The 15818-nt window shown below is 36.1% G+C and overlaps 1 protein-coding gene across 3 annotated transcripts in view; it reads right to left on the bottom strand.

Moving 5' to 3' along the window:
- Window positions 1–15818, bottom strand: part of FAF1 (Fas associated factor 1) — a 520107-nt gene that overhangs the window by 159230 nt on the left and 345059 nt on the right. For all 3 annotated transcript variants that reach the window (XM_047085885.1, XM_047085886.1, XM_047085887.1), the window contains 3 exons: window positions 11381–11476; window positions 1436–1562; window positions 420–483 (listed from right to left, as the gene is read on the bottom strand). In XM_047085885.1, coding sequence (XP_046941841.1) covers window positions 420–483; window positions 1436–1562; window positions 11381–11476 — 287 coding nt within the window. The remainder of the gene's footprint in view (window positions 1–419; window positions 484–1435; window positions 1563–11380; window positions 11477–15818) is intronic.

Here is a 15818-nt window from a genome sequence, read left to right as displayed (position 1 = left end):
ATAAAACATTTTATAGTAGACTCTTAAAAGAAGAAATGTTAAACAGTTCCAAAACAAAAATTAAAAGAAAAATTCACTTATATTTAAAATTTTAAAATTATTTTTAAATTTAATACTATTTTAAAGGATATTTTTGTTTATCCTATGATATACTAAAAATTAGTATTCTATAACATAGTCCTTTTGGGAATATAGTCAATATATTAATTTGATCCACATTTTGTAATCCACTTATTTTGCTTCTATATAGAGATAACATGAATGCATCTCTGAAGTGGCATAAGTGGTTTACTAGTGAAACACATACTTTGAATACTTCACAGAAAAATTAAAGTCAATCTGTGATTAAAATTGCTCCAGAAAAATCACAGTAGCATTAAAAAAACATCAATTTTATATATTTAATGTCCTAACCCTACCTTGAAGAAAACTCTGCTGTAAATTGTAATAAGGCATCTCCTTCATTTTCTGCGTTTTCTGGCACTAAAAAACAAACAAAAGAAAAAACAAAAACCAAAAAACAAAACAAATAGACACAAAAAACAAACCACATAACATCTAATCCCACATATAAGAAATATATTTAATCAATAAAGAGGAAATATAATTAAATTTTAGCTTTTGTGATATATCTGAGGAGACATTTTAACTGGACATTTCATCAAACCTTAAAAAAATTCCAAGCTCATAAATTTTGGAAAACCAACTGACACGATCTTAAGTATTTCAAATATGTGCCAGTCATCATTAGGATTTTAATGTTGTCTTAAAATGGTATCTTGTAATTAAATTATGTAAAAAGGATCTCGAGTTTCTTAAAAATCTTATTTATAAGGAAGATGGTCAATTTTAAGTAAATTGACCACATCTATTTCTGCTCAAGGGAGTTACCTAATTTCACTGAGTAAATGAGCCATTTAAGGATTTATTTTAATGGTAATTTTGCATATAGTATCACTTGTGATTCTATAGTATATATTCTGTAGAGTGAAAGAAAAGGAGATGTCCCATTTAGTTTACTTTTCTTTCCTTAGAAAGGTGATACCGGTGAATGGAAAAGCAATACTACTCTTAAAACTGATACCTCCAATAAGATGTGGGGAAACAAGTCAAGTCACAGAAGTATAGCTATTTGTTTATCAGGCTCTAGATTTAAAGTAAAGAGACAGACTCATAACTAATTATACACATGAAACAAATCTATACAGTCCTTTACATTTTTAATGAATTTTACTGAAGCATTGGGAAATGTTGAGGTTAATAAAATAAAAATTCAAGAGGCTCTGGTTCTAATGAATAATGTGCCTACTTGCTAAATTTTCTCCCTGTAAACCTGGAAAGTCAGTAAGAGATTTTTAAGTTCATTGTTCTTCCTAAGTTTCTGCAGTAGACAGTAGAATTATAACGTTGGACCCAAAGAGCTATTAATACTCACTCATTGGAGATTTTCTCAGGGCAGATGATGCCATGCCGAATACTTCTCCATCATCCACCCCAAATTCGGAAGCATCTTCAAAGTCATCTCCATCACTATCACTAACCATATGAACATCGGTGCTTTGCTATTTGAGAAAAGTCCTGATTAGCTTTAAATTGACTTTAGGAAATAAAATTCCAAAACATAAGTTATATAACTACAATAGAACATTAGTATTATAATAGTTTTATTAAATAAGAAGCCATTTGCTAGAGGAAATCTTAATATTTTTCATTTTAAGGCTTACATATTTCTAAACTTGCTGTGATACCCCTATACTAAAGGTTGGAACCTGAGGGAAAATGAAGGATGCTTACAAACTGAATGAAGACAGGGATTTTTGTCTGTTTTATCCCCAGCACATAGTACACAAGTAAGTGCTCAATAAATATTTGCTCAATAAATGAGGAGATGGGTACAGAGAGGTCAGACACAAAGCAAGCTATATGAGTCTTTTAAAAAGCTCACAGTAATCTCTATTTCAAACTGCCACTTCCTTACTGCAGTGGTTCTCAAATTTCTCATTAGTGAAAAATGGTACACTTTCCTCAGTGTTATTAGAGATAACATGAAATAACACTATATATGAAAGCTTTTTGTAAAGTATAGGCTATTAAATATGAGATGTATGATTCAGTAAATGTTCATTTACTACATGTTGGGCACTGATAAATATGCTATTTTGTTTTCAGCAACATCCGTTGAGATTTAAAGTATTACAATTAAAAACATCAGCTTCAAAAAAATGCACTAGGCTGCTAATCTCTAGGTAAGAACAGAATTTCAAAAATACTGAGATCTAAAACACCCAAACTGTGAATACTGACAAATATTTATGCCTTGAATGAGAAGAGGGTCCCAGCAAGGTATCTGGCTAAATGCCTGTCTATACTAGGTTCAGTAAATAGAATCTATAAAGACTATTTAATAAATGAAATTTCTATCTTTTTAAAATACGGTACTATGCACTTAAACTATGAAAATGGGGAAACTAGTTGATTCTGGTCTATGCAGAAGAGCCTAACTTAGAGATAAATATTTGCCAGGAAAGCATCAAGGGAAACTAAGAATCAAAGACTCATAAAACTTGGCTAGAGGGATGTTAGAGTTTAGACAGTTATACAATCATAGATTTTAAAGCTAGAAGGGATTTTAAAGATCTTTCTTATCAATGTTTTACCTCTTTCCCCTGGCCCCATGGTAAAATATTATGTAAAATTACAATGCATACCATATACAAAAGTAAGGCCACTCTGGCTGATGCAGGGGAGAAGGCAATGGGGGAGCCTAAGGCTCCTGGCGTTGGCCTTTTCTTTCTCATATCCCTTTGATAGCTGGGGTACCTCCAAAGGATCTCAGAACACTATGAAACAATTTTTTAAAATAACTGATCCAGCAAGTCTAACAGCTCCAAATAAGAAAGCCAAGATATTTACATTTGACTCAGCTTAGCATTTCCTTTTTGGGCATAACCAAGCATTGATGCCCAGAATTGTAACATTTTTCCCTCTTATCTGAGCGACAGACTTCCCAATGGCCTGAATAGAGAAGATAATGAACAAATACTTACTGCATGAGTAAAAATGAATGGTCCTTATCCTAAGCAGTCTATCTGCTATTTTGACCAAATTACTATTTCTCACAGACACCTTGGTTCTACTTAGGATTCTAATCCTACTTGAGTGTTTTGCTTTGTAGGGCCAAGATCTCCTCCGGATTTCAGCAATTCAATAGCCTCAAAATTCAAAAACCCCTTCTCATTTCAAAGTGGTGAGAGAGCATCCTTTACAAAACAACACATTTACTAGGACCATTACTGTGTCTGAATTCCCCGCTATGTTTCAGTCTGGCAAATATCTGGAGCACGAAGTTCCCTGAACTTTGAGGCTCAGTCTTAAACAAGTAAAGGCTCAGGATCTAAAAGGTACACTACAGTTCCATCAGGATAGACTAGTGGAAAGAAACAAAGGTCTAGTATGACAAACCACACATTCTCTATCAGCTAAGCTCTCACCTTAGCTTTCACTTAGTCTTGCCTAACATTCATCTTTCCTTTTAAGAGGCATCAGGTTAAGAAGAAGGGTTGCAGGACACAGAGAGTAAAAAGAAAAGGATTGTTCTACATACCATTTTTTTCCTTACTCCTTTTACCTTACTCACTCCCCTACATCTAAACTTCTTCTCCTATTCCAGTTTTCAAATAATAGCCCCTTTCCCTAACAACAGGACTTTACATCATACTAAGATAGTGATTTTAATTTTGTGCCTATGTAACTAACCCATTATTCATTTTGTCTTCATAAAGTGTAGAATTCCCAAATCTCTTAAGACCCAGAAAGCAAAATCCTACAACGACAACATCTTCAAAGGGAGTTATCTAAAAAGCCAATTTTGTTGAAAAAAAGTATATTTCAAATATGAATTATTGAAGTATGTGCAAGAATGAGCTACTTAATTATGTATAAGGAACTCCCAATCTCTTCACATTTTCTTATCAGTCATCTAACAGGTTAGGAAAAGCTTTTTCTAAAAATGAGATAAACAATCTTTTTTTCATTAATGTTTGCTGATGAGAATACATAATCTCTTGGTTCAGTCATGGCAGCCTTAAAATTCTTTGAATCCAGAGAAGTTATTTATTCAGAATTTGAAAAGCAGCTAAAAAAAATTTGTGATTCTATTTTGGCTGTTTATTGGCATTCATTTATTCCCATTATTATTTAAAAACATTTACAAAGCCCTAGTAAATGCCACACTGCCTGAACCTGTATGCAAGGTAGTCTATATTCTCTTATGGAACACTATATAATATATACAGATAATTATAATATCTAATGATAAGCGTTATGACAGGTAAAGTTCAGAGGAGAGCATTTAATACACTGGTAATGAGAAAAATCAGAGCAAACTTCCTAGAGGAGAAAGAACCAAACTTTGAGACAAAATTTAGACTTATATATACTTGGCACTAGGGCAAGCTTATAACTGAAGTAGATGTTCCTTTCAGCAACTACTTGTACAAAGATATAATTTAGTTGCAGATGTGTCCTTTTCAGTGTGATAAGAGATATAATAAAAGTACAAGCAAAGGCTGTGGGCTAATAAAAGAGTTACTCTAGCACCAGTGAAGAAGACTGTGCAAGGCTTCACACAAGTGGTAATTTTAACCCATACTTTTATTTTTTTTTCAATATATGAAGTTTATTGTCAAATTGGTTTCCATACAACACCCAGTGCTCATCCCCAAAGGTGCCCTCCTCAATACCCATCACCCAACCTCCCCTCCCTCCCACCCCCCATCAACCCTCAGTTTGTTCTCAGTTTTTAAGAGTCTCTTATGCTTTGGCTCTCTTCCACTCTAACCTCTTTTTTTTTTCCTTCCCCTCCCCCATGGGTTTCTGTTAAGTTTCTCAGGATTAACCCATACTTTTAAAAGAGATACCAATGTTGTACAGAGTATGTAATGGAAAACTGGTAGGGAGGAAGTTGTACTCTAGGCAGAGAAAAAATTCAAGCAAGGAATTGGATATTTAGAAAATCAATAAAGAAATCAGGAAAGCAAACTGAATCATCAACCCCACATATGGGAGAAGAATATGGACTAGCACTAAGGGCAAAAATTTTCAATGGAACTACGTTGCAGCAGTCCTTAAACTGGCATTGGTATTTGGACTTACTTGATGGCAACAGAAGAACTACAAAAGGTTTTTAGGCAGAGGACTGCTCAAGGGAACACCTCTGATGGCTCTGTGTGTGTGTGCACGTGTGTTTAGGGCAGTATGTTGGCATATGGCAGCTTTGATTTGGAGATGTGAGAAGAAAAACTTATTTCAAAGTTCCAAGTGAGGGGACTTGAGAGCCTATACTTGAGCAGTAGCAGTGGGAACTGTGCTGACAGTTCGAGCTTGGAACCTGCTTCAGATTCTGAGTCTCCCTCTTTCTCTGCCCCTCCCCTACTTGCACTCTGTCTCCCTCTCTCTCTAAAATAAATAAAACATTAAAAAATTAAATATATATGTATATTTATAGATATATATAAAATTATGATATATAAATATGTAAACATATATATACTTATTTCAATTGGCGAAGAAGGAAAAACAGTACAAGAGATGAAGAGATTAGCTGTCAAAAATCAGAAAGTTAGATAATAGCCAAATTATGGAAAGAGCCTAAATGTCCAACAACTGATGAATGGATAAAGAAATTGTGGTTTATATACACAATGGAATACTACGTGGCAATGAGAAAGAATGAAATATGGCCTTTTGTAGCAACGTGGATGGAACTGGAGAGTGTTATGCTAAGTGAAATAAGTCATACAGAGAGAGACAGATACCATATGTTTTCACTCTTATGTGGATCCTGAGAAACTTAACAGAAGATCATGGGGGAGGGGAAGAAAAAAAAAAAAAGGTTAGAGAAGGAGGGAGCCAAAACATAAGAGACCTAAAAACTGAGAACAAACTGAGGGTTGATGGGGGGGTGGGAGGGAGGGGAGTGTGGGTGATGGGTATTGAGGAGGGCACCTGTTGGGATGAGCACTGGGTGTTGTATGGAAACCAATTTGACAATAAATTTTATATTAAAAAATATAGAAAGTGAGAGAGAAATCTTAGAAGCAAGGTCTGAGAAAATTTCAGTGCAGACAAGAACTATAAACAGGTTCAGTATGATGAAAATCAAGAAAGAGAGAGTTATTAGGTAGTTATTAGTTAGGTATTATGACAAAAAACCACATGAAAGAAACCTGAATTTATAACTGAAAGACCTGGCTCTACTATTTTCTGTATGACACTGGGCAAGTGTCTTTGTACCCCCACTATAGAATGTGACTAATACTGACCCAGAAAGGCTGCTGTGAAAATGAAAAGAGATGGCATAGCATCTTATAAAAATGAGTATCTGACTCATAAATTCAATTTAAATCACCTGGTAGAAAAAAGCCCAAACTGTAGTCAGTTAAGTGAATAGAAGGTGAAGAAATAGTCATCCAGTGTAGATTAAAGCCTGAAGGAATAGTTTTTTTTTTTTTTTAGGGAAGACCTGAACATGTTTTTAGGATAAAGAGAAGGAACCAATAGAGGGAGAGGATAAAAATGAAATAGAGACCCCTTGCTCCTCCCTTGTTGTGGGAAAGGGTAGTAAGGGTAAAATCAAGATAATGGGTAGAACATAAACTCTGATAGCAAGAAATTTCTCAACTAATAAATTACGGTAATAAATTTGATGCTGACATAAAAATATCCCTATTTGAATAGTCAAAAGGAAAGGGTCATAAAAATCATGAGGTATCAGTTCATTTGGTGCAGTTTCAAAGAATAGCAGGTCTCTCAGTGACTGGAATGAACAGTTTTTGGCTGGGGTTGACAATGATTATTAATATGGGTGAGAAGATAGGTTTCTGGGGAGATATGGTAAGTTCAATTTCGTACAGAGTGAATCTGCAGTGGGCACTCAGATGGAAATGTTCAGAAGGAACCAGACTACTATTTAGCTTGTCTGCCTGTGGTGCAATGCCACATACTCTTGACTCCTCCAGCAATACATGGCATTGACCCTAGCAGTATGTGGCATTGCACCACAGGCAGACAAGCTAAATACTTGTCTCACCAAGTTTTAAAAACTGAAATACAGATTTTTGGCAATTATCTGTGTTCAATTTCATTTTGTTAGGTATAAGCTCCTTAATGGAAAGACTTTGCTTTGTTCAATGCTATATTCCTGGCACTTAGACCAGTACCAGGCATAAAGAGGCATGTAACCAGAATTTATTGGATGAATACTGAATGAATCTTTTCCATCACTTAAACCAAAAAACCTAGGTATATTCTTATCTCTTCCTTTTCTCTTCTCCCACAGATCCTATCAGTCACCAGTCCTACTGATTTTCCCTCCAAAACACTTCCTGAATCCATATCCTTCTCTATTTTTACCAATGATATTCTAGTTTGGGATCTCATTATCCTTTAACTGTGCTAGTAAAATAGATTCATACTTATTTCTCTGCCTCCAGTCCTGCTTCCCTTACATCTAGCTTCTGCACAGCAGCCAAAGTGCTCTTCTCTAAAATGTGTATGTTAAAAAATACTTAAAAGTCTTCTATGGCTGCCTAGATTTCAAGTTCCCAACTTGACCTATAAGTCCTATTCACCTTCACCTCATCTCTTATCTTTGTCTTCCACTTTATTTTGCACAGACACCAAACTGCACTCATCTCTGTGCATATACTGCATCAGACCATGTTGTTTCCTTTGAATGAAATTCTATTTCTATGTTTCTTCATTTGGGTGACTGTTCTTTATTCTTTATAATTTGATTTGGATATAAATTCTTCTAGTCTTTCTTCCTCCTCCTCCTCCCCTCCCAACTTATTCCTTTTCCTCTTCCTCCTACCCCTCCCTCTCTCCTTTTATTTTTTTTTTATTTTTTATTTTTAAAAAAATTTTTTTTCAACGTTTATTTATTTTTGGGACAGAGAGAGACAGAGCATGAACGGGGGAGGGGCAGAGAGAGAGGGAGACACAGAATCGGAAACAGGCTCCAGGCTCTGAGCCATCAGCCCAGAGCCCAACGCGGGGCTCGAACTCACGGACCGCGAGATCGTGACCTGGCTGAAGTCGGATGCTTAACCGACTGCGCCACCCAGGCGCCCCCCTCTCTCCTTTTAAAAAAAATATTCACTCACCAATATTTATTTTGTGGCTGGTACAGGCCAGGTATCACACTAGGTGTTAGGGCTACAGAGGTGAATAAAGCAGACACAGCTTTTGCTTGCAAATATTCTTGAACATTGTGCCTCCCACCCCCATATTTGTGCTCCCCTAGTATCTTGTGCTTGCCTCAATTTTCTCGTTAATTATATAACATGAAATTACCAGGTTATATTCATCTGACTAGCTCATAGTGAGCATTCAATAGATGTTTCCCTAACTGAAGTTATTAACTAATTAACTGGTCAACTACATTTGAAGTTTATTTTTTTATTCTTGGGGTACCCCTCCCTCTCTATCAACTGAGAATTGGGTAATTCTCCAGAAGACTGGGTCCATGGGTCTCTACCCTGTCTCACCTAAGCACCTGGGAAAAGGAGAGGAAGATATTTTTTTTTTTTTTAAATTTTTTTTTTCAACGTTTATTTATTTTTGGGACAGAGAGAGACAGAGCATGAACGGGGAAGGGGCAGAGAGAGAGGGAGACACAGAATCGGAAACAGGCTCCAGGCTCTGAGCCATCAGCCCAGAGCCTGACGCGGGGCTCGAACTGCCGGACCGCGAGATCGTGACCTGGCTGAAGTCGGACGCTTAACCGACTGCGCCACCCAGGCGCCCCATGGAGAGGAAGATATTTAGCTAGGTACCCAGAGGTATGGAAAGATCATTAAAAGGTGGTCAGGGGCAGGGAAGGCTGGGAAGGAAATTAAAATGGTGAATAATCATAAAAAAATATAGGTATAGGACCAGAAGGAGGATATGAGAAACAAAATTCCCCCAGCTAGAGGACAAATAACTATAATCCATAATATTCAAAACTTAAATTTAACTACTGATCTCAAGTATCTGCTTCCTAACTCCAGGCTTAAGACAGTCAATAGAAAAATGGTAATTGTCCTGAAACATGAAATCATTTAGGAAAAGGGTTAAAACCATAAAAAAAAAGAAGCAGAACCACTGGATGGAGGCTGCAGGGACACAGGTTCCAGTTTAATATAAGGAAGATATCAACAGACAGAGTTGCTCAACAATGGAACTGGTTTGCCTCATGAAACAGAATTTTGTTACTGGAGATAAAACACAGGTATATTTTGAAGGTATATTCTGAGTGAGCTCTTTCAGCATACAGACTATGGTCCTAATGTTTAGCACCTAGAAGACATTAAATAAATGTTTAAATGAATGAGGGATGAATGGAGAGAAGACTGGAAATCAAATTAAAAAATCCCTTTCAGTTGTATAATTCTAGGACAGCATAAAAGCCCAAGTCACATTTGTCCGTCCGTTTCTCACCAGCCACCTGAAAGGGTGATATTTACAATTAGCCAGAGAAGGAAAAGTAATAGTTTCATCCCAAATCATCACATTTTTAGATACTCCCAAGACTGTGACTCTTTAGTTTAGCAAAGCCTCCTAACTCCACTCTACTTCTTCTCTAACCTAGAGTGTGCCAGCCTCATCAACACTCCTTTTACTATATGGCACTGACTTCTTTTTTGCTGAAGGGTCTGGCCAAATAACACATATTTGTGAGAGTGAGAGAAGGAAATAAAATGAAGTGAAACAGGTTATCTGTCACCTTTCAGAGCACAGAATAATGGGGTGGAGCTAATTGGTCACATTTTAATGTAGTGGATTTATTCATTAAAGAGTTGGAGCATAACCTGCTTTAGCACTAAAAACATACTCAAGCACTAGAAAGAAATATTTCTTTTTTAAAAATGTTTATTTATTTATTTTTGAAAGAGAGACAGAAAGCACAAGAGGAAGAGGGGCAGACAGAGAATCCCAAGCAGGCTACACACTGTCAGCACAGAGCCTGATGTGGGGCTTGAATGCACAAACTGAGCTGAAATCAAGAGTTGGACGCTTAACTGACTGAATCACCCAGGCACCTCAAGAAAGAAATATTTCAATAAATTATTTCTGGCAATTTCTGCCAAACAGTGAAACTCAATATTATGTTTTCTTTCATGAGGATTAGGGAGATAAAATGCTGAATAAAATAGTGTGGGCTCTTTAAAGGAAATTAACATTTTTAGAGGCCCAAGAAAACAGTGCAGTAGTATTTGTAGCAGAGGAAAACCCTTTCTTTCTTGTGGATTTCTAAAAAATGTTAAAAACCAGAGCGGCAAATTATCATTTTCACAGGATGAGCAGGGACTAGAATATAATTTCTCTTTCACATATTTAAGTGATATAAATACATATTCAGAAGATGGCTGGAAAGGTCCTGTGGGAGCTTCCACAATAAGTATTCAAAATATATAGTCAGTTTAAATAAAAATTTGCAACTATATTTTGTATAGAATGTAAATGGAAAAAGGTTTGACTGGACTAGTCCATCTGTTGAATACTTGGATCATATGTTAGCCTGAAACACTGAAATAAGTAACATTTTTTTTGTATTATTTAGCTATGACCTCTATCAATACACTTTTTTAAGTCATGGTGATGATTTTTCTTAGCACATAGTGGGAGCTCAATAAAAACTTTTTAAACAGCCAAACTGTCATGTACAATCTATCTTTCCCCATTCCCTTGTATCCAAAGTCATAGCTGGACACAAAGTGCTATTTGTAACCATGGAAAAGATATTGCCTTTTAACACTGTTCAGACCCATAAAGACACACATCCCATACACAAACACGCTGAATCTTATCTGCCCCTCTTCTCTTTTTATAACACCCTATATGCTATCACTGCTTTTATTACATTATGCCATTATTATTAATTTGCTAATTTACCATGTTTCACTCTGAGCACCTTGGTATAGAAACAGTGTTATTCACCTTTGTTACCTAGTATTAAGCACAACATCTGGCTCATAGAAAGTGCTCCAACTCCAGGAGTTAAAGGACCTTCAGGATCAGTCCTAATAACTGTATTCTACTATATAGTTAGCAGCAAAGAAAATCCTTTAGTCAACCTGTCAATTCTAAGTAAAATTCATTTCAACCAATTCACCTGAATTCTGTCTGTTGAAACATGAAACTTATACACCAAGAAGGAGCACATTAGCAATAAACTCGCATGAAAAGTTTCTGTCTTCAAGAATTTACTGAGACTTTATTCACGCTACATTAACTTTATCTATTCATTTGTGTGGCAGATAAAAAAGAATAGGAAGTGGGCAGGTAGGTGAAAGACAGGCCTCCTATTCACTGAAAAGCTGGCAAACAGGCTTACCTCTTCGGACTGCTCCCGGGTCTGCGCAGGTGAAGATCTTCTCCCCACTGTAAGTCGATGGCAGGGATAAGATAGCCCTGATTCAGCAAGACACATCTGTAAAAAGAAGAATCCATCATTTGTAAACAAAATGAGGCCATGTTTCACAAAAGGACTTTACTTTTGATATTTTCTATTATTTTTGAAGTTAGACTAGAAAGCTCACTCTAGTAGCCCATGCATTATATTACCAGGAAGGCTTTGAAAATTTGAAATTTTTCCATATATGGGATGTTACAATAGTCCAGGCCTCTTTTTTGTTGGCTTAAACAACATAAATCTATTTTCTCACAGTCCTGGAGGTTGAAAGTCTGAGATCAAGATGTTGGTTGGCAGGGTTGGTTTCTTTTTTTTCCTTTACTCTATTTATTTTTTTTCTTTTATTATATTTTCTTTTTATTTTTTCTAGTTAGAAACATTTTATTAAAATGTACCAGATTGGGGCGCCTGGGTGGCGCAGTCGGTTAAGCGTCCGACTTCAGCCAGGTCACGATCTCGCGGTCCGTGAGTTCGAGCCCCACGTCAGGCTCTGGGCTGATGGCTCAGAGCCTGGAGCCTGTTTCCGATTCTGTGTCTCCCTCTCTCTCTGCCCCTCCCCCGTTCATGCTCTGTCTCTCACTGTCCCAAAAATAAATAAACGTTGAAAAAAAAAATTAAAATGTACCAGATTAAAACCCATATTTTCAGACCACAGGATGTTAATACATTCAACAAAAATTTATATTATCCTACTGCTGTGAATTTATAGAGTAATAACCCAAATCCATTTTGATCAGATAACTGAAATACCCTTCCTAGGTTACGCTTTATAGACATCACAAATCCCTTATAATAATGTAAACAAAATGACCCTTCCCTAAAAGGTGAACTTGAGAACTTCAGTCCACCTTTTCAGGACTTGCACTTCTTTGTGTACTTCCTGATGGGGAGTGGCTTCTTTTGGAAATGGAGATCTGGACTTTGGCTGATTCTTGATAGTGAAACAGAACTGATTCTTTTTTTTTTTTTTTTTAATTTTTTTTTTCAACGTTTATTTATTTTTGGGACAGAGAGAGACAGAGCATGAACGGGGGAGGGGCAGAGAGAGAGGGAGACACAGAATCGGAAACAGGCTCCAGGCTCTGAGCCGTCAGCCCAGAGCCTGACGCAGGGCTCGAACTCACGGACCGTGAGATCGTGACCTGGCTGAAGTCGGACGCTTAACTGACTGCGCCACCCAGGTGCCCCCAGAACTGATTCTTGATCTTGACCTTGATGTTTTTATGGAACCAGACGTAGACCTCTGTGTGAAGCTGATCTCGATCTACAGAGAAACACAGATCTTGATCGCTGAGGAGATGGTGATCTTGACCTCCTTTCCCTGCTCCTGCTATGTGAACAAGAGTATCATCTACCTCTGGATCTAATTAAATGTGATCTAGACTGTGACCTGCTTCTCCTCCACCAGCTGTCAAGATGACATTCATAAGCATAATGTCCCTTTTTGCCACATTCATAGCATCTATCATTGGGATCAAAGGAATCCCAGGTGGTTGGTCTATCAAAATCAGAGCTCTGAGGCATATTTGTTGATAATTCAACTCTCACTTGGGAACCACAAATCACCTCCCTGCCCAGGCCTCGCATTGCATCTTCTGCATATCTAGGATCTTCAAATTCCACAAAGGTAAATCTTGGAGGATTTCTCATAATCCACACAGTTCTTAAGATACTGTAATAACCAAAAGCCCTTTCTAACTCTCCTCTGCTGACACTGGTTCCCAGACTACCAACATATACCTTGGTTTTCTCCTCCACACCACCCACAAGGTGACATGATGCCTGGCTGTTCTCAATGCCCAGGGAGCAATCAGTACAAAAGATGCAGCACCGACTCAGTTGCCAATGGTATTGGCAGCCTTAAGTTTTTATTTTAATTCCAGCAGAGTTAACATATACAGTGTTACATTAGTTTCAGGTGTAAATATATTGATTCAACAATTCCACACATCACCCAGTGCTCATCACAGTAAGTGTAAAGTGTAAAGTGTAAAGTGTAAAGTGTAAATGTGATCACTCTTTAATCCTCATCATGTATTTCACCCATTTGCCCATATACCTTCCCTTTGGTAACCATCAGTTTGTTCTTTATAGTTAGGAGTATGTTTCTTGGTTTGTTGCTCTCTTTTTTCCCTTTGCTCATTTGTTTTGTTTAAATTCCACATATGAGTGAATCATATGGTATTTGTCTTTCTCTGACTATTTTGCTTAGCATTATACTCTGTAGATCCATTCACATTGCTGCAAATGTTAATAGGTTTCATTCTTTTATAGGGCTGAATAATATTTATATATATGTCTATATACACACATATATATGTGAGTGTGTATATATATATATATAATCTATATACAATGTATATATGATCTATATACAATGTGCATATATATAATCTATATACAATGTATATAATATATATACACATCGTATGCATAATATACATACTATATATATGTACACGTGTATATATAATATATACATTATATATATATAAAATATATCTCACCTCTTCTTTATCCATTCATTGACAGATGGACACAGGCTGCTTCCATAACTTGGCTATTGTAAATAATACTCCTGTAAACATTGGGGGTGCATGTATCCATTTGAATTAGTACTTCTGTATTCTTTGGGTAAATACCCAGTAGTGTGATTGCCGGATCATAGGGTAGTTCTATTTTTAACTTTTTGAGGAATCTCTATACTGTTTTCCACAGTGGCTGTACCAGTTTGCATGTCCACGAACAATGCAAGGGAGTTCCCTTTTCTCTACATCCTTGCCAACACTTGTTGTTTCTTGTGTTTTTGATTTTAGCCATTCTGACAGGTGTGAGGTGGTATCTCATTGTGGTTTCCATTTGTATTTGTCTGATGATGAGTGATCTTTTGAGCATCTTTTCATGTGTCTGTTGGCCATCTGTATGTCTTCTTTGGAGAAATGTCTGTTCATGTCTTTTACCCATTTTTTTATTGGATTATTTGTTTTGGGGGTGTGAGTTGTATTAAGTTCTTTATATATTTTGTATAGTAATGCTTTATCAGATATGTCATTTGCAAATATCTTCTCCCAGTCAATATGTTGCCTCTTAATTTTGTGGATTATTTCCTTTGCTGTGCAGAAGCTTTTTATTTTGATGCAGTACCAATAGTTTATTTTTAGTCAAGGCTATTTTTCATAAGACAATAGACTGGTGCTCCAGGAAACTGTAATAAGTCTAAAATAAAGCTAATCATATATAACCTCCACATCACCACCCAGTACTAGTATGTCTGTTACTTTTCCAAATAGAATAATACTTCAGTTTACTAATTCCCAGGGGAGTGCTCTATAAATCTTTTTTGGAGGGTACTTGGAATAGTGTTTGTTGAAGGCACTAAAAAGAAAAATTTCCACAGACAGTAACAATGTCATTTATTATTTAATCATATTAATCCACAATATCAAATTATTATAGCTTATGAATCTATAATATATGTAAAGCACCTAGCACAGTACCTGGCACACAAACATTCAGTTAATTTTTATTACCATTATGATCCAAGATGTTACCCAAAGAATCTGCCTAGTTTAGCCAACATAATTAAAGCCACATATATTTACTTCTATTGAAGTTTTTAGTGGGTCAGATATTAAATAATTAATTTGAGGTTTAAATTAAATTTGGGAAAATGTGAGCAAATATGAGTACATGTCATTTTTGTCTACATAGAATTAAAACAATATTAAATAGCCAAAAGAGGGTGTTTTCTCTAATGTTCATGAAATGACACATTGGTGTATTTAATATAATGATGATAAAAAGTTTCTTTCATTATTATTAGAAATAACATAGGGTCTCCATTAGCACACTGAAAACATCCATTGGTAACTTTTTGGGAGGTGTGAATTAAACTGGTATCTGAGGAAACCTAAATATCTGTAAATTCATAAAAACCAACCAAAGACACAATAGTGGGTTGGTCATGAGTACAATTCAAACATGTGTTACAAATAAGCTAATTATCTGAAGACAAGTACTGGAATGAAAACTACAAATGTCACATAACTATACAGGTATTTTCAATCATGTGAGGTATGTGCTGTCATATATATTATACTGATAAAAATCATTTGTATTTGATTATTATTTTTCCTTTAGTCTGGTTAGAGGTTTTTTTAAATTATTTTTTTTTATTGGAGTAAAGTACACCTAACCTTTGCCACTTTAGCCATTTCATTTTACTTATTTTTAAAGTAACTCTATGGCCAACGTGGGTCTCGAACTCACGACTTTACAATCAAGAATCCCATGCTCTCCCAACTGAGGCAGCCAGGTGCCCCATGGTTAGAGATTTTTGTTAGTTTGTTTTGGCATTTAT

Source organism: Lynx rufus, unplaced genomic scaffold (assembly GCF_022079265.1).
Source record: "Lynx rufus isolate CCGP_SWC_20201006 ecotype Redwood Valley unplaced genomic scaffold, mLynRuf1.p SCAF_2, whole genome shotgun sequence".
In the NCBI taxonomy this organism is placed as follows: Eukaryota; Metazoa; Chordata; class Mammalia; order Carnivora; family Felidae; genus Lynx; species Lynx rufus.
Note: the sequence above shows the minus strand (reverse complement) of the source record. Positions and strands in the feature narration are given on the sequence as shown.